Raw genomic sequence first — 22,735 nt, 5'->3', positions numbered from 1 at the left:
TTCCTAGGTTGGTATTTTGATAGGGTTCATGTTTATCAATTGAGTGGTGAACGGAGCTCCTGAACTACAGCAGATATAAGATGCTTCTTTTTTTCTATTCTGGCCACTTCCTCCCAGAGGAAGTTCATCCATAAGTATCTTACTATTGCAATTTCCATTAAAAAGGGAGGGAATTCTCTGGCGGTCCAGTGGGTTAGGACTCCTCGCTCTCATTGCCAAGGGCCCGGGTGGCGGGCCAAAAACTAAAAAAAAGGAAAAGCTAAACTTATGGAAGGATAGTTCTTTTTGGAAATGATATTTTCCCAATAGCACAGGTTGTGAATGAAATTAAGTTTTTAAATTCAAAGTTAGTTTTTGTGTTCTTTTCTTTCCTAAGAATAGAAAATTGAATCACTTTATTCTTTTACCTAAGGAGGTGAATTTTATCTGCCACATTTCTGAGTGTTTTTTTCCAATTTAATGTTAGTTTTAGAGCGAAAAATATCTATGCGAAAACCGAGAGAAGAGCTGGTTAAAAGAGGGGTTCTGTTGGAAGACCCTGAGCAGGGTGAGTTTGCAAATAGCATATGTCTGTCTCTGTACACTTGGTCTTTGGTTCTGACTAAGTATTTGAATTTTCTTTCTTTATTATTGCTGTTGTTGAGAGGGAAGGGGGCTTAAAAAAACTGTTCATGCATCTAGAATATATATTTTTATAACTTCTGTTAAAAAAGAAAAAGGCAATGCGGTAGAAAAGTCTGCAAAAGCACTGAACAGACAGTTCACTGAAGAGTACATACAAATGCCCAATAAACAAAAAGGTGGGTTTTTTACTTCATTAGTAATTAAGGGATACAAATTAAAACCAAAGTAAAATAGCTCTACGTATAAACTAGAAAACCTAAAATTAATCAGATGACCAACAACAAGAGTTGATGAGGGTATGAAATAAGTGGAATTCACATACACCTATTGATGCAAGTGTTAAAGTGGAAGAATCACCTTGAAAAAAAGTTTAGCATAATCTATGAAAGCTGGAGATATGTAAACCTATGTGCAGTCTTTGGTATATACGCAACAAAAATATGTATACGTGTGTATCAGGAGATATGTATAAATATGCTCATAGCAGCAATATTTATTAACACTAGAGCAAAATTGGAAACAACCCAAATGTCCATCAATAGTAAAATATATACATAATTTGTGACACATTGATAAAATGAAATATTATATAGCAATGCAAACAAACTATACCTACATGCTTTAATGTGAATGTCATAAGTAATACTGAGCAATTGAAGTCAGTCATGAAAGAATATATATTGCATCATTTCTGTAAGTGTGAAGAAAAAACAGTGTTAGAAAAAAGAAAATGAGTTTAGTGAGCTGTGTTAAGGAGAAAACTGGCCACCTCACAAAGAAAGGCCTAATGGCAGCAATGACTCTTACAAGATAGGAAATAATTAAAAGTTAAATGTGAGTTGAGACTGAGCTGAGGAATAAAAAGTTCTTCTTGCCCTTTTACTAATTTTTGCTTACAAATTCACTCCAAACATGCTTTTAAAAGATACTTTCTCCCAGTAAATGATCTAAAAAAGTGATTGTTTAGAAAAGTGGGTTGATTCTCCTGATTATCAAAAGAAAATGGAAACTAACTTTTTGGACTAAAGCTCAGGGGGTTTTAGTGAATGAACTGTTGAAATAAATGCCTTCAAAACAGAAAAAAAAAGAAAAAGGAAAAACTGTTTGGAGATGCATGCTTATGTGGTTAAACTATAATAACACAAAGCAAGGATTATCATAAGAGTTAGGAGAGTGATTGATTGCTTTGTGGGGGAAGGAAAGGGATGTTACTAGGGAGAGAGAGAGGCTTCAGAGAGCTCTGAAAACATTTTATTTCCTAATGTCCATGACGATCACACAAGTGTTTTCTTTGTAATATGTCTTTGAAATTTACATTTCTATTTTGTACATTTTTCTCTACTGGCATTAAACTTGACAATGAAAAATACTAAATAATGATAAGATATTTCTATGGAATTCAGTGGCATACCATCTATATTTGATTTACTTTAAGAAGGCATTTTTTGTATAATTTTTAAAGATTGCTTTCCATTTACGGTTATTACAAAATATTGGCTATATTCCCCGTGTCGTACAATACATCCTTGAGCCTGTCTTACACTCAGTAGTTTGTACCTCCCACTCCCCCACCCCTTTATTGCATATAATTGGGCATATATTTTTTGTGGGAATGAAAATATCTAATGAAGAAAAAAATATTAAAACATAAATGAGAATAATTGATTTTTTTGTTTAAGGAATCTCAGCTTAGGGGGTAAACATAAGGGGTAAACCCCTTCCAATAATTGCCGCCTAATTTTCTGTATTAAAGTCCATTTTCTTGCTGAGGAATAAAAAAAGCTTCCTTCACCCTTCCTTCCAAGTACCTACCTTATCTGGCTGCGGTCTTTAACTCTGGAATTGCAGTTGAGTGGTTGGTGAAGGATCCTTAGGACAACCATTCCCTGTCTCTTTGTACATCCTCAGCTTTGTGCCAGCTGCAGTACTGTGTCATTTACTTTTTTTTTTTTTTTTTAAATACCAAATTTGTCTCCAGGCCCATATTGCTGCCCTAATATTTCTTGTTTGTCTGTCATAAAGATCATGTTTTGGTATTTCAGCACTCACTGCTGGTTTAATAATGTCAGGACTTTCTCTAATGTGTGACTTTTATGAAGCAGCTTATCAGAAGAGTAAGGCTGTAGTACACTGGTTGCATTTCATTTCTCTTCATTAGAATTACTTAGCATGAGACAAAATATGAAAGCCAAGTTTTGTTTGTTTGTTTTTTGTGGTATGCGGGCCTCTCACTGTTGTGGCCTCTCCCGTTGCGGAGCACAGGCTCCGGACACGCAGGCTCAGCGGCCACGGCTCACAGGCCTAGCCGCTCCGCGGCATGTGGGATCTTCCCGGACCGGGGCACGAACCCGTGTCCCCTGCATTGGCAGACGGACCCTCAACCACTGCGCCACCAGGGAAGCCCTGAAATCCAAATTTTAAAAATATATCCTTTGGTTGGTGGAAAAAAGGAACCAAACCGATGAAATACTATACTCTTTAGGTTTTGAACCATTTGAATATATTGCTTGTTTGCAAAATTTAATTAGATTATGTGTTTATTGTCTCAACTATATAAAAGCTTAAGTAGAAAAAACAAGCTTGAAGGAAAAATACTAAAATATTATTAGCATTGGTTATTTCTGGATGTTGGAATAGGAATATAGGGGATTTTTTTCTTTCTATTTTTCTAAATTTTCATGAGTCTATCTGTTTTTTTACAGTAGGATACAAAAACTTCTAGGTATTTAGGTGGGTAACTACAGTTACAATGCCTCTGTTGCAACGTCTTTGGCCATTGTTTTTTGATAATAGCCATTCCTCACCCTATGCCCTTTCCTACCTCTCACCTTTCTTGCTCACTCACCAAACCTCATACATTACTTCTTTCTTGTTTTTCACCTTTATTCAGTCTTTTTTGCCATATGCTTCCTATTGGCTCTTGATCCAAGTTGTTTTCAGCTTAGAAGCAAGCTCAGAGGTCCAATTGCTAAATGAATTGTAGCCATTGGACAAGATGTCCCTCTGCCAACCAGAGAACTGACCTAAACTGTACTCTGTAAGAAGAAACTAAGAGGACTTCCCTGGCGGCACAGTGGTTGAAAATCCGCCTGCCAGTGCAGGGGACATGGGTTCGATCCCTGGCCCAGAAAGATCCCACATGCTGCGGAGCAGCTAAGCCCTTGAGCCACAACTACTGAGCCTGCACTCTAGAGCCCGCAAGCCAAGAGTACTGAGCCTGCGTGCCACAACTACTGAAGCCCGCACGCCTAGAGCCCATGCTCCACAACAAGAGAAGCCACCGCAATGAGAAGCCCATGCGCCTCAACGAAGAGTAGCCCCCACTAGCCGCAACTAGAGAAAGCCCGCGTGCAGCAACAAAGACCCAATGCAGACAAAAGTAAATAAATAAATAAATAAAATTTTTTTTTAAAAAAGAAGAAACTAAGAGATGGGCCTCACAGCCTGGCTTACATATCTCCAGTTTAGGCTAAAAGCAGTATTTGAACCTTGCAGTTCTTTTCACACTCAGAGATGGCTTTTGGCTTGATTATGGTTCTGACTTGACTACATTATAAAATATGTAATGGATTTTCTGAGTTGGGGGTTGAGAGGCACTCATAGATGTTGAGGCCAGATTCTAATTCTGTTCTATTCTGTTAGCATTTGGCACAAACCCTTTGCATTAAACATAAGAAGTTTGGGACTTCCCTGGTGGCACAGTGGTTAAGAATCCACCTGCCAATGCAGGGGACACAGGTTCGAGCCCTGGTCTGGGAAGATCGCACATGCCGTGGAGCAACTGAGCCTGTGCACCACGACTACTGAGCCTGCGCTCCAGAGCCCGCAAGCCACAACTATTGAGTCCACGTGCCACAACTACTGAAGCCCACACGTCACAACTCCTGAAGCCCATGGGCCTAGAGCTCATGCTCAGCAATAAGAGAAGCCACTGCAATGAGAAGCCCGCACACCACAATGAAGAGTAGCCCCAGCTTGCTGCAACTAGAGAAAGCCCGTGCACAGCAACAAAGACCCAACGCAGCTAAAAATAAATAAATGAATTTATTTTTTTTAAATATATGTATATATAAGAAGTTTTACTTCAAAGTAGACAATCCTGATTAAGTAACTTACAAGATGACTGATCACTTTTGCTGGTATGTGCTGAGTAGAAACTAATTAATAATGTGTCTTTACCTTTCACTGTATGTTTTTTAAAAGTAGGGGCTTTGGGCTTTCCTAGTAGCACAGTGGTTAAGAATCTGCCTGTCAATGCAGGGGACATGGGTTCGAGCCCTGGTCCAGGAAGATTCCACATGCCACTGAGCAACTAAGCCCGTGCACCACAACTACTGAGCCTGCGCACCACAACTACTGAGCCTGCGCTCTAGAGCCCGCGAGCCACAACTACTGAGCCCGCGTGCCACAACTACTGAAGCCCACGTGCCTAGAGCCCATGCTTCGCAGCAAGAGAAGCCACTGCAATGAGAAGCCTGAGCACTGCAACAAAAGAGTAGCCCCCACTCACCGCAACTAGAGAAAGCCTGCACGCAGCAACGAAGACCCAATGCTGCCAAAAATAAATAAATATTTTTTTTAAAAGAAAGAAAGTAGGGGCTTTGAAATGATTCATTGTTTTACATTCTAGAAAGTCCTGTTTTTGTTAAAGGTGCGCTATATTAACATAAGCAGTAACTTACAACATTTGCATAGTTGTTGTCATCTTGCCCCTTCCTCTGTTTTAAAATTTAAAAAATAGTTGTCAGAATACTTTCACTTTAGAAGTACATTTTTCATTCAGTGCTCATTTGCCTTAGACTTATACTACTTTTAGCCCAAGCTCCACCTCTTTCTGAGACTGTATGAAGAATGATACTGTCTAATCTCTTAGTAGGAAGTGGTGGGTTGCGGTGAGGGAGTCTGGTCTATGAGAACTTGAGGGACTAACTCAAGAGACACTAAAATGAAGAGTGTCTCCTTATGGAAAACAAAGAGAGTAACTAGAGAGCAAATAGTTCCAGTTCCCATGACACTAGGAGGTGAGACAGTTTTCAGTCTCTAACCTCAGTGTTTCAGTTCTCTCCTCCAAAGGAAACCTCAGCAGTAGCTGGGAACACTTGTCTAATTCCTCCATAAAAGGATCTTGCCTACAAGTTTAATAGCGATGAGTGTTCATCCCAAAGCCTGCAGCCTAGTGATCATTCCTGCAGTTTAGCTTATAGGAATTAATCATGTGTATCGTGTTTTACCTTTGATGTGTCTATCAGTTCTCCCCCTTGCTGTCCACTCCTAATGCCCTCAGGCACCCTCTGCTATTTCTCACCTACATTCTGCTCATTATTAGTTTTCCTATTCCAATCACTGCCTAATCCATCCTTCTCACAGCTCTCAGAATTAACTTTCTAAAAGACAGAGCAGATCATATCTCTCTCCTACTTTAATTCTTTGGCTTCCTGTTTCCTACAGGATTCAGTCCAGGCTCTTTTACATGGTGCTTGGCACCCTTCATAGCCTGGCTTTTGCTTGCCTTTCCATTCCTATTAACTTTTTCTTATGTGCATCTGTTCTCCTGCCAGGACAAACTAATTGTCAGTTCCCAAACGTGTCGAATAATTTCACACCTTCATACATGCTATTTCTTCTTCCTACATGGTCTTTGCTCATCTTGTCATCGAGTGGCAGGCTCCTACTCCTCCTTTAAGACTCAGTTTAGCTACGACTTTCTGTGAAGCTTTTCTAACCCCATTCCCACCCCCAAGAAAATTGTTTCTTCATTTGTACCATAGCACATCACTCATAATAGCTCTTAACATTTAGCATTGTAATTATTTGTGTGAAATAAATCTGTCTTATTCATGTAGCAAAGCACCCGGCACATAATAGACAATCAAATGTTTATTGGAAAAAGAACTACTTATTTTCATTACTACTATAAAATCTAAATAATAAGCTAAAACAGGAAGAGGGTTGGATAAAGGGGATAAGAAAGGTTAGAAATTGCCAACTCTTCTCCCTACCTGACCACACCAGTCCATCAGTTTGCTCTTTCTTTTGGACCTTGCAGGTGGTGAGGATCCAGGGAAGTTGAGCCATGCCACGTTAAAGAATGGCCATACCACCCCCATAGGGAGTGCCAGATCTTCTAGTCCAGTCCAAGTAGAGGAAGAACCAAGAAGAATAGCAAGTCTTAAGAAGCCTATTCCAGAAGAGGACCCAAAGAAGCGACTAGGTAATTAACTCTGAATTTTTTGCGGTTCGCAGGCCTCTCACTGCTGTGGCCCCTCCCTTTGTGGAGCACAGGCTCCGGACGCACAGGCCCAGCAGGCTTGGCTCACGGGCCCAGCCGCTCCGCGGCACGTGGGATCCTCCCGGACCGGGGCACGAACCCGTGTCCCCTGCATCGGCAGGCGGACTCTCAACCACTGCGCCACCAGGGAAGCCCAACTCTGAATTTTTTAGTTTAAGAGCCATGGATCAGTCATTCTAATTTACTTCGGGGGTTTACAAGAGCCAGGGGAGAAATAAAATCCAGAGGGACTTCTGTTCTCCTCTAGCAGTTCCTCACCTAGTTGCCACTTTAAGTACAATTTCTCCCCTCATTCTTGTAGTCACAAAATACCTAAATGTGTGATTCTCAAGGACGGAAGAGGATATTAAATATCAGATAACTGTAGGACTTTTTCAAGCTACACATTCCTCCTCCTCCACCCAAGGGACTCTTTGTCCAGTTTCCTGGCTCTTGTATGAAGAATCACTACCATAACAAGTCTGTCTTACGATTGAGAAAGTGTCATATACCTTAAGTATGTTGAGGTTGGGAAACTTTGTCCGTAAACCAATCTATACATTAAATAATGGATGGAATTGACCATAAGCTATGGGTGTGTTAGCTTTTTCAGTCTGTCTTGTAACTCTTTCCTTTTAAATCACATCTGTTATTACACAGGCTCAACTGGAAACCAGCCTAATTCTGAAGCAGAGTCCATTCCTGAGAATGTACCCAAACAGCCTTTACTTCCCCCTAAAAGACACTTGTCCTCTTCTCACGAAGCAAATGAAGGGCAAGCAAAGGATGCCACCTCCTCTGGCAGCACAGCAAGACCACTCTCCTCCACGCCCACCACTGCCATCACCACAGCACCTGCTGCCACCACGGCTGCCACAAACCCAGCAAAAACTGTTAATTCCTCTGTCCCCCCTTCCCAAGCACCCAGGACTCTGCCTGCTTCTCCTGCCAGCACTAACACTACTGCTACTCCGAGCCTCACTCATACAGTTCCTGCCAAGCAGCCCCCTATCCCTCCCCCTAAACCAGCTCACAGAAACAGCAACCCTGTCATTGGTAAGTAAGTCTTTAGATTTCCATTGTTTGGGGTTTGGTTTGGTTTTAGACAGTTGTTTGGTTTTTTTGGGGGGTTTTTTTGCGGTACGCGGGCCTCTCACTGTTGTGGCCTTTCCCGTTGCGGAGCACAGGCTCCAGACGCGCAGGCTCAGCAGCCATGGCTCACGGGCCCAGCCGCTCCGCGGCATGTGGGATCTTCCCGGACCGGGGCACGAACCGGTGTCCCCTGCACTGGCAGGCGGACTCTCAACCACTGCACCACCAGGGAAGCCCAAGACAGTTGTTTTATTGGATAACTGGTACAATATTGATTTGGTCTGTGAGAGAGTTCTCCATAGCTTGTCCTTATGAATGCCCTCAATATAGAAAAAAGCCTTGAAAATGAGGCAGATGGCTATAAATGGAAACAGTGGGGTTAAATATCACTAAAATTAGGTTCAGGTTTTGGGGGATTAATGTTTATTTTCCTAAAACAATGTTTCTGAACTACTGTTTGTAGTTGGGGGACTGTACATGTGAAGACCACAATGGGTTTGATCTGCTTGGAGAAAAGGGTTTTTTCTTTAACCTACTTTAAACTGCCAATGCCTTCCTTCAGCATAAATCCAGTAGATAAAAAGGTGATTGTATAGGTGCCAGTGTAACTTGCGATTCAGTGTCTGGCATAGTACATTCATGGGGAACTGCAAAGATATTTAAATTATCCTGATAAAATCATGTTTTGTCTCAGGAGAGTTAAGAATGCTACTTTTAATAAAATAAGTGGTGGAAGAATGAAAGCAGGGAAGATAACCAGTAACTTTTTATTGGTTTAGTAAATTTTTTATATTTACCTGAATATATTATAGTATATTTAGGTCAGTTTTCCTTATATAAATTTAGAGGAATTTTAAGAAAGGAAGGAGAGGAAAAAAGGTAGTTTTTCAAGAAAAATGATATTAGGCTTAGTACTGCTTAAAGTTTTTGTTAATGATTGGAGAAACAAAAAGTGTGCTCATCAAATGGCTAATTAACCAAATTGTATGGAGTGACTAGAACCTTGAAAAACAGGCTTAGAATTCATTGTGACTATAGCAGGTTGGAGGAGCTTGATAAAAACAGGATGAAGGTTATTATTATTATTATCACTACCTTGGATGGATAGTGCTGTGTTGACTTATCTCTGAGGACTGAGGAGCTTTCATATACTTATTTTCAAAACCTTGCGAAGTTTTATCTATTTTATCTATTATATAGTTAGGGCAATAAGAATGTGAAGAAGTTGTGATTGACTCAGCTTGCCGTTAGTGAAAGATAGAAACCAAACACAGCCTTTTCAACTCTGGAGTACAGACCTCTGTCCTGTATACTTGTGTTCTCAACCTGTTGTCTAAACAGGGGTGCTCATCATGGTCACCTGGAGGGCTTGTTAAAACACAGAGTGCTGGGCTCTGCCCTTAGAGTTTCCAATTCAGTAAGTCTGGGGTAGTGCCTGAGAATTTGCATTTCTGATGAGTTCCCAGATGATGCTGATGCTCTGTATATGGGGACCACACATCAAGAACCACTGCTCTAAACCAGTAGTACTCCACCCTTTTCAGGGTAAGACAATATTAAAAAATGATAATATGTGTACTGTATCCTGGGCTAAACTGCGGAGGCCACTCTTGGCCTCAGATGAATAGCCCAAAGCAATAGGCCCTGTGACTGAGGGACCAGCATCAGTCCACGAGTGGTCCTCAGCAGAAAGAGAAAAATAGGATAGTTCACAGAGTTTTTATTAAGGTTAAGTAGACTTGATTTAAAGAACTATCCTTTAGGGAGTTCCCTGCTGGCCTAGTAGTTAGGATTCCGAGCTTTCACTGCCGTGGCCTGGGTTTAATCCCTGGTCGAGGAACTGAGATCCTACAAGCTGCACGACATAGCCCCCAAAAAATAAATAAATAAAAGGACTATCCTTTATTCTGAAATTATGGACCTTCCTAATTCTTTGGTGTTAAAAGACCATTTCTTCCATGAAGGGGTTATGTTCATAAGTGGTTTACTGAATATCAAGCCTTAGTTGAGGGAATTCACTGGCAGTCCAGTGGTTAAGGTGCCATGTTTCCACTGCTGGGAACCTGGGTTCAATCCCTGGCTGAGAACTAAGATCCCACAAGCCACGCAGCACGGCCAAAAAAAAAAAGAAGCCTTAGTTGAAAATAATAAAAATTGACAACCTGAGATTGGTTGAGGATCTTTTTAATAGTATTGGTCCATGAAACCCAAACATTTGGAAACCAATGTTTAGACATTGCTGTGTCTACTAACGGGCATAATAGTATTAGGACTAATTAGTAGTGTTGGGACTAAGGAAGGACCACCATAAATAACTGAACAGATGAAGGGAATTTGTAACCCCTCCAATGAACATTTTGGCATCTTTCCCATGGAACTACAGCCAAATGCCATTGGGTATTTGTACCAGAGGGTATGTGTACCAGAGGTCATTTCCTTTACTTTTCAGGTATATGTTTTCCATAAATTACCAAAGGTAATTTACTTTATCAATTCAAATGTTAAAATACTCAAATTTGGTCTTGTCAGGGGTGGGTTTTGTTGTAGATGGAATAGCTAACCACTGTTTTTAGACAGACAACAAAAATCCAGTCTACCAAAAAATACCTTTCATTGATCCTGAAATTCACATTTTTCGAATCCTTTTTTATATGTGTATACAGTATTTTTCTAGAAGGACCTTTTAAATTTTTACTTATGAAGAGTGACATTAAAGCATTATCAGATTAGCTAGACTTTTACTTTGAATGCTGCCAATGGAATGGGATTTAGTGCAGTTAAATTTTTAATTTAGGGAAACTTGAAGTGTTGCTCTCTAGGTAAGACATATAAAACCTTTGAAAACAAGTGAGGGGTTTGGGTAGAGGGTTGGAGGTTGGTAACCAAGAGAACTACTATTTAATTATTTTGCAAGGTTGACCTTTTGTGATATGTTGATCCACTTCTTTTTTTTTTTTTTTTTTTTTTTTTTTTGCGGTATGCGGGCCTCTCACTGTTGCGGCCTCTCCCGTTGCGGAGCACAGGCTCCGGACGCGCAGGCTCAGCGGCCACGGCTCACGGGCCTAGCCGCTCCGCAGCATGTGGGATCTTCCCGGACCGGGGCACGAACCCGTGTCCCCCGCATCGGCAGGCGGACTCTCAACCACTGCGCCACCAGGGAAGCCCGATCCACTTCTTAAAAGCCATTTGGAGCTCTCCAAAGGGACTTTGTGGAATCAACACCTGAGACGTTGTGGGCTTTGGGGGATCACATAGGGATATATACTGTCATGATACAGGGTAGGGGCCTCTCATCTAGTAAACATGTATTGAGGACCCACTATGTGCCAGGCACTGTGCCCCACCCTGTGAATATGCTGATAGAGACAAGGGGTGCCCTGTTGTCAAGGAGCCCATAGGGTAGTGAAGAGTGGAGACGACAGATTGGACATAAAGGACAAGAAGAGGTGTGGACACTAATAAGAAACAAAGTCAGTGGGATCCAGATGATGGAGCCTCATAATGAGTCCTGGGAACTAGCTGAGTCCTTACCAGTTTGTAGTATGATCTTGGGCAAGTCACGTAACTTCTGTGGCCTCAGTTTTTGCTTCTGTAAAATGGTAAAGATGATCTCTTGTATAAGAAGAATATGAAGTTAAGGATAGAAAAGCACCTTGCTTTCTTCAAAGGCCTCTGCGTTTGCTGTAAAAATCCAAGATATCATTGATAGTTTAATAATAAAGTGCTCTGATATCTAGATATCATTATTTATCAGTATATGGTAACAATGCCTGATAGTGTTTGTTTTTTTGTTTCAATCTGCATGTTTAAATTTTTTGATGGAGTACTGTTAGACAAAAGAATTTACTAGCCACATTTTTTTTGTTTTTTTTATATTAACTTTATCTACACCAAGATCAAGTCATAAAAAATTGTCATGTCTATTATCATAGTAAAGAAGTAAGTTTCTCATCAAAATATTAAGGTAGTGGTCTTCCTACACCTCTGTACATTTATTAGGGCTTCTATATATTTAAATATTAATTTTGTTTCAGGATTAGATAGCTAGGGAATGGCAAAGCCATGAAATGGTATAATTTGCCCGAAAGATTAAGACTGAGCCTAGCTCTAATTCTAGGCCCTGGGCTGGCCCCTCAAAGCACTGTAAAGCCATCTTAAACTGAGGTGTTGCTTTCTCTTTTCCAGCTGAACTATCCCAAGCAATAAACAGTGGTACGTTGTTATCAAAGCTGTCCCCACCTTTACCACCTAAGAGAGGCGTTCCATCAACTTTGGTACCCACCTCAGAGTCTGCTGCTGCCACTGCCACCACCACAAAAGCACCAAGTGATCAGAAAGAGAAGAGCACATGCTCTGTGGGCTCCGAACCCCTGCTGATGATCCCCCCTACCGCCCCATCCCCCCCACTGCCTACTCATATACCTCCAGAACCCCCTCGGTCCCCTCCATTCCCTGCTAAGACTTTTCAAGTTGTGCCAGAAAATGAGTTTCCACCTTCCTTAGACCTACCCCAGGAGGTTCCCCAGCAGGAAAGTCAGAAAAGGGAAGTACCCAAGAGGATGTTGGACCACAGCTTTGGGGAGCCCCATGTACCCTCTAGGCTGCCCCAAGTCCCACTGCATATCCGAATCCAGCAGGCCCTGACCAGCCCACTCCCCATGACTCCTCCCTTGGAAGGCTCTCATAGAGCTCATTCATTGCTCTTCGAGAACAGTGACAACTTTTCTGAGGACAGCAGTACCCTGGGTCGGACCAGGTCACTTCCCATCACTATTGAAATGCTGAAAGTGTGAGTGCCTTTAAAGCTTGCTTCTTGTTCCCTCTTTACTGTAGCTAGTCCTTCTTGGAAAAAATTAGTTATAGAGAGAAAATGTGAATAAATTTAAATTAAGAAGAATACTCAACAAATAGGACATGTTCTTGAATTTGAACTTTTACTCTCCTGATTTCTATAACATTGTTTCCATGGCAGAAATTTCCATGATGATACAAAAATTACAAACTTCTGTACTTGAAAATTAAAATCACTATGTATTTTTATATGATATACGGGAAGCAGTGTAACATGGTGCTTATGAACATTGACCTTGGAGTAAGATGGCTCGGGGTTCAAATCTCAGCTCTGCCTCTGATTTACTAGCGTGCAGTAGTGTATGTTACTTAATCTTCCTGCTCTTCCGTTGTCTAACCTGTAAACAGAAATAATACCTACCTCATAGGCTTGCGAGAATGAAATTAGACAAATCTGAAAGCTCTAGTGCCTGGCACAGAACCTGGTAGAGAGAGACAGAGAGAAGCCTAGAGAAAAAGAAGGGAGCTCTGAAAGATAGCTCACTATTCCAGCCCCACAGACTGAAAGTGCTCATCTTTTCTCTCCCTCATCTGTCCCCAAACAATCTGTTCACAGTAACATTGGTACTTATACCTATTTTTTCTGTCTTTTTAAAATTCAGACAAATTGTGACTGAAGATTAACACTTCTTGGCAAGTTGGCAATTTGTCTTACTACTAACTAAAAGAATTGTTATAGAGTTGTTGCAGTATCCTACTTTTTGGCTTTTTTGCCATAATCTTTTGTACTTCCTGGTATTATTTACTTTGCATCCTGGAAGGAGACACTTTAGGAATTTGAAGTAGACTAGGTCATAGTTTTATGCCTCCAGAGTGTAAAGCAAAGAAGTTAGTTTTCACCCGTACTTCTCTTTGCTTCCTTGGTTTAGGAAATGGGTTAAATATTTTTATTGAGTATCTTCCATGAGCCAAGTACTGTGTTAGATGCTGTGTGATCTTCTCATTCAATCAGACCAAGGCAAACTTGCATTTTATGTATTGATCATCAGGGCCCTATGTGCAAGACACTAGTGCATTCTAGAATTTGTCTATTTCATTCTCAGAACAAGCCAACAAGGTAGGTATCATTCACATTTACAGAAAAATTAAATAACAAGCTAGTAAATAAGTTGTAGATCTGGGATTTGAACCCAGAGCCCTTTAGATTAATGGCTGCTAAAAAGTTTCTTAGCAAGAATGTAAAAATTAAGGGAAATAACTATAAATTATTTCATTTATGGACTTTTTCATGGTTATTCAGTAGTTTGCCTTGCAAATCAGTTATTCTTTATGTGTCTGAAAGGGAAACGTAAAATGTAATTATGTTAATTTGTTAGTCCAGACGATGAAGAAGAGGAGGAGCAGATCCACATATTTGCATTCGATGCAGATGTAGCATCTACCTCAGTCATTCCTAAACTACCGCAGTGTCTGCAGGAGGAAGAAGAAGGGAAAGAGAGTGACTCTGATTCAGAAGGTCCTATTCAATACCGAGATGAAGAGGATGAAGATGAAAGCCATCATAGTAAGAAAGGGAGGGAAAGAGAAGGAGAAAGCTCTCTTACAGATAAAGCTGTGTGCTGGTCTTAGCAAGTGTTAAGATGCATGGAAGCAGGCACCCTCTCCCATCGAGTCGTCTGGCTGACTGCTCTTGGAAGGCTCTGTGAAAGACTCTTGTCCCTGCTGTTCCCATTGTTATAACAAGCCAGTGAGAGGGAGCCTAGTAGGTTGAGTCAATCAGTTTTTTATGTGTTTGGTTTTGATTTAAAAATTATTTACCTTGATGGTGTTAAAGAATGTGGAGTAAAGGAAAGTTGGTATTTGGGCTTTGTGGGAAAGACAAAAATGATGCACTCCTTCAGCCTAGTGAGCTTCCTGTGTTCATGGGGCAAAGAAAAAAAACATGTTCATGTACACACATCTGTGAATAATAGAATCCTGATTCCTAAAAGTGGAAAGCAGCTTTAAGAGTAGGAACCTTATGAGGTGTGTTAGTGCAAATGCCTCTGTGTTGTAATTCAGAGGCTGTCCCCTGCTTAGACCATCCCTCCTCTAGCAACTCTTATTAAGAAGAAAAATGTAGACAGAGAACTGGTAGAAGGGAAAAGATATTTTTAGCCCGTCTGAGGCCATCTGCTAAAAAGATTTTTAGATGTCCTCAGCTTTACCCCCACCTCTCTGTTAGGTGGATCATCAGAGGCCAGCTAGAAAGCTGGGATTAGGATATTGTTTATTCAGACTCTTACCTAGCTCCAGGTGAGGCTGAGCTTTAAGCTCCTACATGTTTTTCTCTCCCTTGTACAAAGGTGCTCTGGCCAACAAAGTGAAGAGGAAAGACACACTGGCAATGAAGTTGAACCACAGACCCAGTGAACCTGAAATGAACATGAATTCTTGGCCTCGAAAAAGCAAAGAGGAGTGGAATGAAATACGGCACCAGATTGGGAACACGCTCATCCGGTAGGCCTTTTCTTAGAATAGATTGATTTGATTTGATTATGCCAGTACATGTCTTAGAGATGTACTTTGTGGTGGAGCATGCAGGCATCTTTATTTTTTTAATTTTAGAAATAGCATAATTTTTAAAAATACATATTGTACACAGATGGGTATCTTCTAAGAGTTTGGAAATTAAGGAACTAGATGGCTCTCAGAGCTTTAAACCATGAGATAGATCTCACAGCTTTACACCATAAGATAAACATAAGTTGTTTTTTTTTTAAAGTTTCTAAGGATTTAGGTGGCTCCCAGGACAGCAAGCCTCTTCTGGCTTGCTCAACCATGAGGTGCCAGCCCAGTTAAAAATCACACACATAATTTCCATTGTATCTATTTCACATGTTCCATGTAACTGCCTCCTTTCAACGTGTTAGTATATTTTTCAAGTCAGCTGGAACCAAAAGCATAGAGAGACTGGATGCAGGCCAGCTTCCTGCATATGTACTACACGTAGAGTCTAGGTATACAGACAAGTGTTTGCCCACCTCAGATGTTCCTCTCGGAAAGTGGAACTCCTGGTGTATTCCTTACAAACAATTAAATAAGGATGCCTGTTAATTAAAATATATTCTCCTCTCCTACCTCAGACACCTGGCTTTGCTGATGGCAATCTTAATGCAGAACTGTGCCCCTCTGAGTGTCAGCAAGAGACCATCAAGATTAGGAATTAGTTAAGAATGGGGATTTTTTTTTCTTTTAGTTTTATTGAGATACATTTGACATACAGCACTGTATAAGTTTAAGGTATAGAGCATAATGATTTGACTTGCATACATCATGAAATGATGACCACAATAAGCTTAATGAACATCCATCGTCTCCTATAGATACAAAATAAAAGAAACAGGAAAAAAAAGATATTTTCCTTGTGATGAGAACTCTTAGGCTTTACTCTTTTAACAACTTTGATATATAACATACATGTTAATTATATTAATCATGTTGTACATTACATCCCTAGTATGTATTTATTTTATAACTGGAAGTTTGTACCTTTTGACCACCTTCATCCAGTTCCCCCTGTCCACCCCCTGCCTCTGGTAACCACAGATCTGATCTCTTTTTCTGAGTTTGTTTGTTTGGTTTTTGGAGTATAATAGACCTACAATACTATATTAGTTCCTGGTGCACAACATAGTGGTTTGATATTTCTATACATTGCAAAATGATCACCACAATAAGTCTAGTTACCATCTGTCACCATACAAAGATATTACATTATTATTGACTATATTCCCACACTGTATATTTCATCCAGGAATGAGGATCTTTAATAATAGATTCCTTGGGCTTCCCTGGTGGCACAGTGGTTGAGAGTCTGCCTGCCGATGCAGGGGACACGGGTTCGTGCCCTGGTCTGGGAAGATCCCACATGCCATGGAGCAGCTGGGCCCGTGAGCCATGGCCGCTGAGCCTGCGTGTCCGGAGCCTGTGCTCCGCAACGGGAGAGGCCACAACAGTGAGAGGCCCGCGTACCGCCAAAAATAATAATAATAATAATAGATTCCTTTTGCTTTATTGCAATGCTAGTTGCTCGTCTTTGAGTGTTTTTTCCCAGGTCATAATCGTCTTAGAAGAGCTTGTTGGACACTAGCAATGAATAGTCATATAAAATTAAAATGTAGAAATACAAGAGATTAACATTTACAATAGCAATTTACAATACCATCAAAACTCTTTAAATACCTGTGGATAAACCTGATGAAAGATTGTGTAAGACCTATGCACTGAAAAGTATAAAATAATGCTGAAGAAAGTAAAGAAGACCTAAATATATGGAGACAAATAACATATTCATGGATCAGAAGTCTCAGTATTATCAAGACATCAGTAGATTTAATGCAGTTCCAATCAAAATACCCCCAGTAGGCTTTAATTGACAAACTGATTCTAAAATTGTTACAGAAATATAAAGCGACTGTGAAAAAGAACAGGACTGGAGGACTAACACTGTCTTATTTTAAGACATATTATAAAGCTAAAGTAACCTAAACAGTATGGTATTGACGTAAAGGCAGGATAGACAAAGAAGTCAGTGGAACAGAAGAGAGAGCCCAGAAATAGACCCACCCATATATGTGCAACTCATTTATGACAAAGGTACAAAGACAATTTCATTGAGAAGGGATGGTCTTTTCAACAAATGGTCCTGGCACAAAAATAACTTCAATTCATTCAGTGTATCATATAAAAAATTAACTCAAAATGGATCATAGACTTAAATATGAGAGCTAAAACTGTAAAATTTCTAGAATATGGGTTAAAGAAAGATTTCATAGATATGATCTCAAAGCATGGTTCTTAAGAGAAAAACATTGGTAAATTGCACTTCATCAAAATTAAAATTTTTTGTTCTGTGAAAGACACTGTTTAAAAATAAAAAAGTAAAAATAAGCCACAAACTGGGAGAAAAATATTTGCAAACCATGTATCTGATAAAGGTCTTATATCTAGAATATATGAAGAACTCTCCAAACTCAGTAAGAAACAACCCACTTTTTAAACGGTGGGGGAAGCAAGGACTTCCCTGTTGATCCAGTGGGTAAGACTCTGCCCTCCCAATGCAGGGGGCCCGGCATGTGGAAGATCCCACACACTGCAATGAAGAGTATCCCCCGCTCGCCGCAACTAGAGAAAGCCGGCGCACAGCAACGAAGACCCAATGCAGCCAAAAATAAATAAGTAAACAAATAAATTTATTTTAAAAAATAAAATAAAATAAATAATAAAAGACTGATAATATTAAGAGTTGCTGGGGCTTCCCTGGTGGCGCAGTGGTTGAGAGTCTGCCTGTTAATGCAGGGGACACGGGTTCAAGCCCTGGTCTGGGAGGATCCCACATGCCACGTAGCAACTAGGCCCGTGAGCCACAACTACTGAGCCTGCGCGTCTGGAGCCTGTGCTACGCGACAAGAGAGGCCGCCATAGTGAGAGGCCCGCGCACTGCGATGAAGAGTGGCCCCTGCTTGCCACAACTAGAGAAAGGCCTTGCACAGAAACGGAAACCCAACACAGCAAAAATAAATAAATAAAAATTAATTTTAAAAAAGAGTAGCTGAGGATGAGGCCCAGCTGTATTCTCACACAGTGGTGGTAAAATAGACTGGGAGTGTAAAATAGACTACTTTGGAAAACAATTTGTACGTTTCTTTAAAAAAATCAAACAACATATGATCTAGCCATTCCATTATTTCTAATAGTCCCCCAGAATAGAAACAACCTAAATGTCCATCAAAACATAAATGGATGAATATGAACATAGTCCTGTGATGGAATACTACAGAGTAGTAAACAGGAATGAACTATTTATAATGCCACTACTTGGGTGGATCTCAGTAATTATCCTGAGTGAAAGAAGCTAGACAAAAAAAGAGTACATGCTGTATGATTTTATATAAAATTTTAGAAAATGAAAACTAATTTATAGTTACATAAAACAGATCAGTGGCTGCCTCGAGGCAGGGTGGTTGAGAGTAAATAAAGCAGATGAGTGTTCGCTTGGAGGCAGGGAGATAGAGGTTACAAAGGAAATGAAACTTTGTCAGGGAGGTTGTAGTGGGTAGAGTTGTATGTTCCAAAATAAATCCTCATCTCTGGTACCTTTGAATGTGACCTTATTTGGACAGAAGGTCAGTGTAGATATAATCAACTTAAGATTGGGTCATACTGGATTAGGTAGGCTCTAATCCAATGACTGGTGTCCTCATAAGAGGAGGGAAATTGGGATGGATAGACACAGACACACACACAGAGAACGCTGTGTGACTAAGGCAGATACTGGAATGATGCATCTACAAGCCAAAGAACGCCAAGGACTGCTGGCAACCACCAGAATCTCGGAGAGAGGCATGGAACAAATTCTCCCTCTGAACCTTCAGAAGGAACCAACCTTTCTAACACCTTGATTGTGGACTTCTGGACTCCAGAGCTGTGAGAGAATAAATGTCTGTTATAAGCCATTCACTTTGTAGTAATTTGTTACGGCAGCCCTAGGAAATCAGTCCAAGGGTGATAGACATGTTCCTTACCGTGACTGTGGTGATGATTTTTTTTTTTTTAAGATTTTTACCCTGAGGAGCTAAATCGTTTAATGCACTCTTTTTGTTAAAATATATTTATTCATTTATTTATTTTATTTTTGGCTGCTGTGTTGGGTCACCATTGCTGCTTGCAGGCTTTCTCTAGTTGTGGCGAGCGGGGGCTACTCTTCATTGTGGTGTGCAGGCTTCTCGTTGCTGTGGCTTCTCTTTGTTGCAGAGCACGGGCTCTAGGCACGCAGGCTTCAGTAGTTGTGGCACACAGGCTCCATAGTTGTGGCTCACGGGCTCTAGAGCTCAGGCTCAGTAGTTGTGGCGCACGGGCTTAGTTGCTCCGTGGTATGTGGGATATTCCCAGACCAGGGCTCAAACCCGTGTCCCCTACATTGACAGGCAGATTCCTAACCTCTGCGCCACCAGGGAAGTCCTGGTGATGATTTTATAGGGACATACCTATGTCAAAATATCAAATCATGCAATTTATTGTATGTCACTTATACCTTCGTAAAGCTGTGGTGGTGTTTTTTTTTAATGAACGTTGAAAAAAGAAACGCTTTGAAATACATAAAGTTGTAAATTGTATATAAAATGGGGGTGGGAGTTTTCCATGCAACTAAAGAGTTACTAGCACACAGTTCAAATACTGTCAGAGCTATACGTTAAAAGTAAGAAATGAAGAACTTTCTGATTCTAGAAATGACAAGTTGTCATTGGTGAATAACATCTCAGAACTGGGAATGAGATGAGAAACTTCCATCAGATATTTCAGAGAGGACTGAAATTAAAATCATAGGTTTTACAGAATATAACTCCAAAAGAGACAACTTTAAATTCCAGTAGTTCCTAAAACACTGGTTTAAAAATCAAAAGAGAGGCTTCCCTGGTGGCGCAGTGGTTGAGAGTCCACCTGCCGATGCAGGGGACACGGGTTCGTGCCCTGGTCCGGGAAGATCCCACATGCCGTGGAGCGGCTGGGCCCATGGGCCATGGCCGCTGGGCCTGCGCGTCCGGAGCCTGTGCTCCACAGCGGGAGAGGCCACAACAGTGAGAGGCCCACGTACCGCAAAAAAAAAAAAAAAAGAATCCACCTCCCAACGCAAGAGACACGGGTTCGAGCCCTGGTCGGGAAGATCCCACATGCCACAGAGCAACTAAGCCCATGTGCCACAACTACTGAGCCCACGTGCCACAACTACTGAAGCCTGCACACCCTAGAGCCCACGCTCTGCAACAAGAGAAGCCACTGCAATGAGAAGCCTGTGCACCACAACAAAGAGTAGACCCCGCTCGCCACAACTAGAAAAAACCCGCGTGCAGCAACGAAGACCCAACACAGCCAAAAATAAATAAATAAATTTATTAAATAAATAAATCAAAATCAAAAGAGGACTTCCCTGGTGGTCCAGTGGTTAAGACTCCACGCTACCAATGCAGGGGGTGCAGGTTCAGTCCCTGGTTGAGGAAGTAAGATCCCACATGCTGCACAGCCAAAAAAAAATAAAACAAAATAAATAAAATAAAAATAAGAAGAGGAACATCAGAGTCATATGGGAAGCATTATACACACACACACACACACACACACACACAAACACACATAGTCTCAGTCCTCATTCTGGTTTCCTAAATGAGAATTTTTATTAATATCTTTGAGGATCTGTGTTAACCCATATGCTGAAGGAGCAAATCTATTTGGTTGCCACCAGAACAGTCCAAATCTTCATTTTACACATGAGTAACTCAAGGTCTAACTGAGCTTTTTTGTGGTGATAGGGCTTGCTGGCATCAAAGCTAGAACTAGAATCCTGGCCTCCTGTTTGCCTGTACAATTCCTTTTTATGTTGTAATATCTGTATTAACACTTTCAGTGTGAAGTGTTTTATAAACACTTCATAAGGTGTTTCAAAAGTGTTTCATAAACAGATCTTTATAAACAGGACCGGGAGACTTAACATTGACAATATTCTTATTTATCTCCTTTTTAGACGACTGAGTCAAAGACCAACACCAGAAGAACTAGAACAACGAAACATACTACAGCGTGAGTCCAGCTATGGAAATGAAGTCGTATGGATTTTCTTTGTGTGTTTCTGACTTTAATATACATGACAGAAAAGAGAAGCATTTTTCAACAAGGGCCAAGGAGAGAATATTCTAGCCAAGGAAGGAGTATTCATACTTTTTACCCCTGAAGGAACATAGTTCCCCCCAAGCTTCCTTTACAAGATATCATTATGATATTGTTTAGTGTACTGGGATACTCCAGAAAATTGTATTTTAATTTTCTCATAGTATCCTGCACCTACCTTGGGCATTTGAGAGGTTTTGACAGCGTGTGCTGCCCAACTTTTCTCTGCCTTAAGAGAGGTAAGGTAGTGGTTGTATATTTGGAGTGGACCTTCCTATTCCTAGTGTCTGAGAGCTGGGACCCAGAGCAAGTCTCAAATGCAGCGGTTGTTCTGCCTTTTTCATCTCTTAAGGCTTTCATACCTCCGAAGTCAGAAAATAGGACCATGTATTTAATTTGCTTTCTGTTTATGTAAATGACTAACTGAAATAGCATTCTAATCCAGTACAGATTTATTTTTCCCAATTATAGGGTGAAATTTGTCCTTAAATACCTCCACAGTGAAGAGGATTAGGCTTCATAGGGTTACAAGTGTGGGAGCCTTTATAGACTTATCATGTGAAACCTAGTGTGAGCTCCATTCTCCATTGTTAGTGGTTACTCTTGAGCAAAGATCTGCAAAGTTTTTCTTCCAGGGCACATAGTAAATATTTTCAACTTTGCAGGCCAAAGAGCACAAGGAAGCTATTATGTAGGTACTTATCAAACCACTCAAAATGTAGCCATTTAAAAATGTAAAGGCCATTCTTAGCTCATGGGCAGGAAAAGTACAGGCAGCTGGCCAGATTTGATACCATAGTTGGCTGACCCATGCTCTTAAGTATTTGCCTACACCAGTTGACAAGAAAATTGTCTTGATTAACCAGTCCCAAAGTAAGTATTTTATTCTGACTTGGAGCCTGTAAGAAATATCTGTGTATGGGACTTCCCTGGCAGTCCAGTGGTTAAGACTCCAGGCTTCCACTGTAGGGGGCCTGGGTTCAATCCCTGGTCAGGGAACTAAGATCCTACATGTCATGGAGTGCGGCCAAAAAAAAAAAAAGAAATATCTGTGTGTAATTACTGAAACGTTTGATATGCAGATTGCCATTTTGAAGTAATATTTTTTGTTTGTGGCTGTCAACTGTAGCTAAAAATGAAGCTGATCGTCAGGCAGAAAAACGAGAGATTAAACGTCGGCTCACTAGAAAGGTACACTGTCTCAGTCTGTCCACTCACTGTGTGTCTTGTATTTGAATGACCTATTTGACTGGAAAG

The 22,735-nt window shown here is 40.7% G+C and overlaps 1 protein-coding gene across 12 annotated transcripts in view; it reads left to right on the top strand.

Moving 5' to 3' along the window:
• Nucleotides 1–22,735, top strand: part of PHACTR4 (phosphatase and actin regulator 4) — a 127,506-nt gene that overhangs the window by 88,554 nt on the left and 16,217 nt on the right. For 11 of the 12 annotated variants that reach the window (XR_016388076.1, XR_016388071.1, XR_016388077.1 and 8 more), the window contains 8 exons: nt 467–547; nt 6,671–6,835; nt 7,553–7,948; nt 12,170–12,773; nt 14,152–14,339; nt 15,121–15,274; nt 21,336–21,391; nt 22,608–22,669. Coding sequence is in view for 7 of the 12 variants with exons in the window: in XM_022551735.2 (XP_022407443.1) it covers nt 467–547; nt 6,671–6,835; nt 7,553–7,948; nt 12,170–12,773; nt 14,152–14,339; nt 15,121–15,274; nt 21,336–21,391; nt 22,608–22,669 (1,706 nt within the window). In the remaining 5 variants the exon portion in view is untranslated. The remainder of the gene's footprint in view (nt 1–466; nt 548–6,670; nt 6,836–7,552; nt 7,949–12,169; nt 12,774–14,151; nt 14,340–15,120; nt 15,275–21,335; nt 21,392–22,607; nt 22,670–22,735) is intronic. The other variant, XM_089897757.1, reaches the window with a different exon arrangement.

Source organism: Delphinapterus leucas, chromosome 1 (genome assembly GCF_059928025.1).
Source record: "Delphinapterus leucas isolate spDelLeu-1000000601 "Yukka" chromosome 1, BTC_Dleu_Yukka2, whole genome shotgun sequence".
NCBI classification, from domain to species: Eukaryota; Metazoa; Chordata; class Mammalia; order Artiodactyla; family Monodontidae; genus Delphinapterus; species Delphinapterus leucas.
Note: the sequence above shows the minus strand (reverse complement) of the source record. Positions and strands in the feature narration are given on the sequence as shown.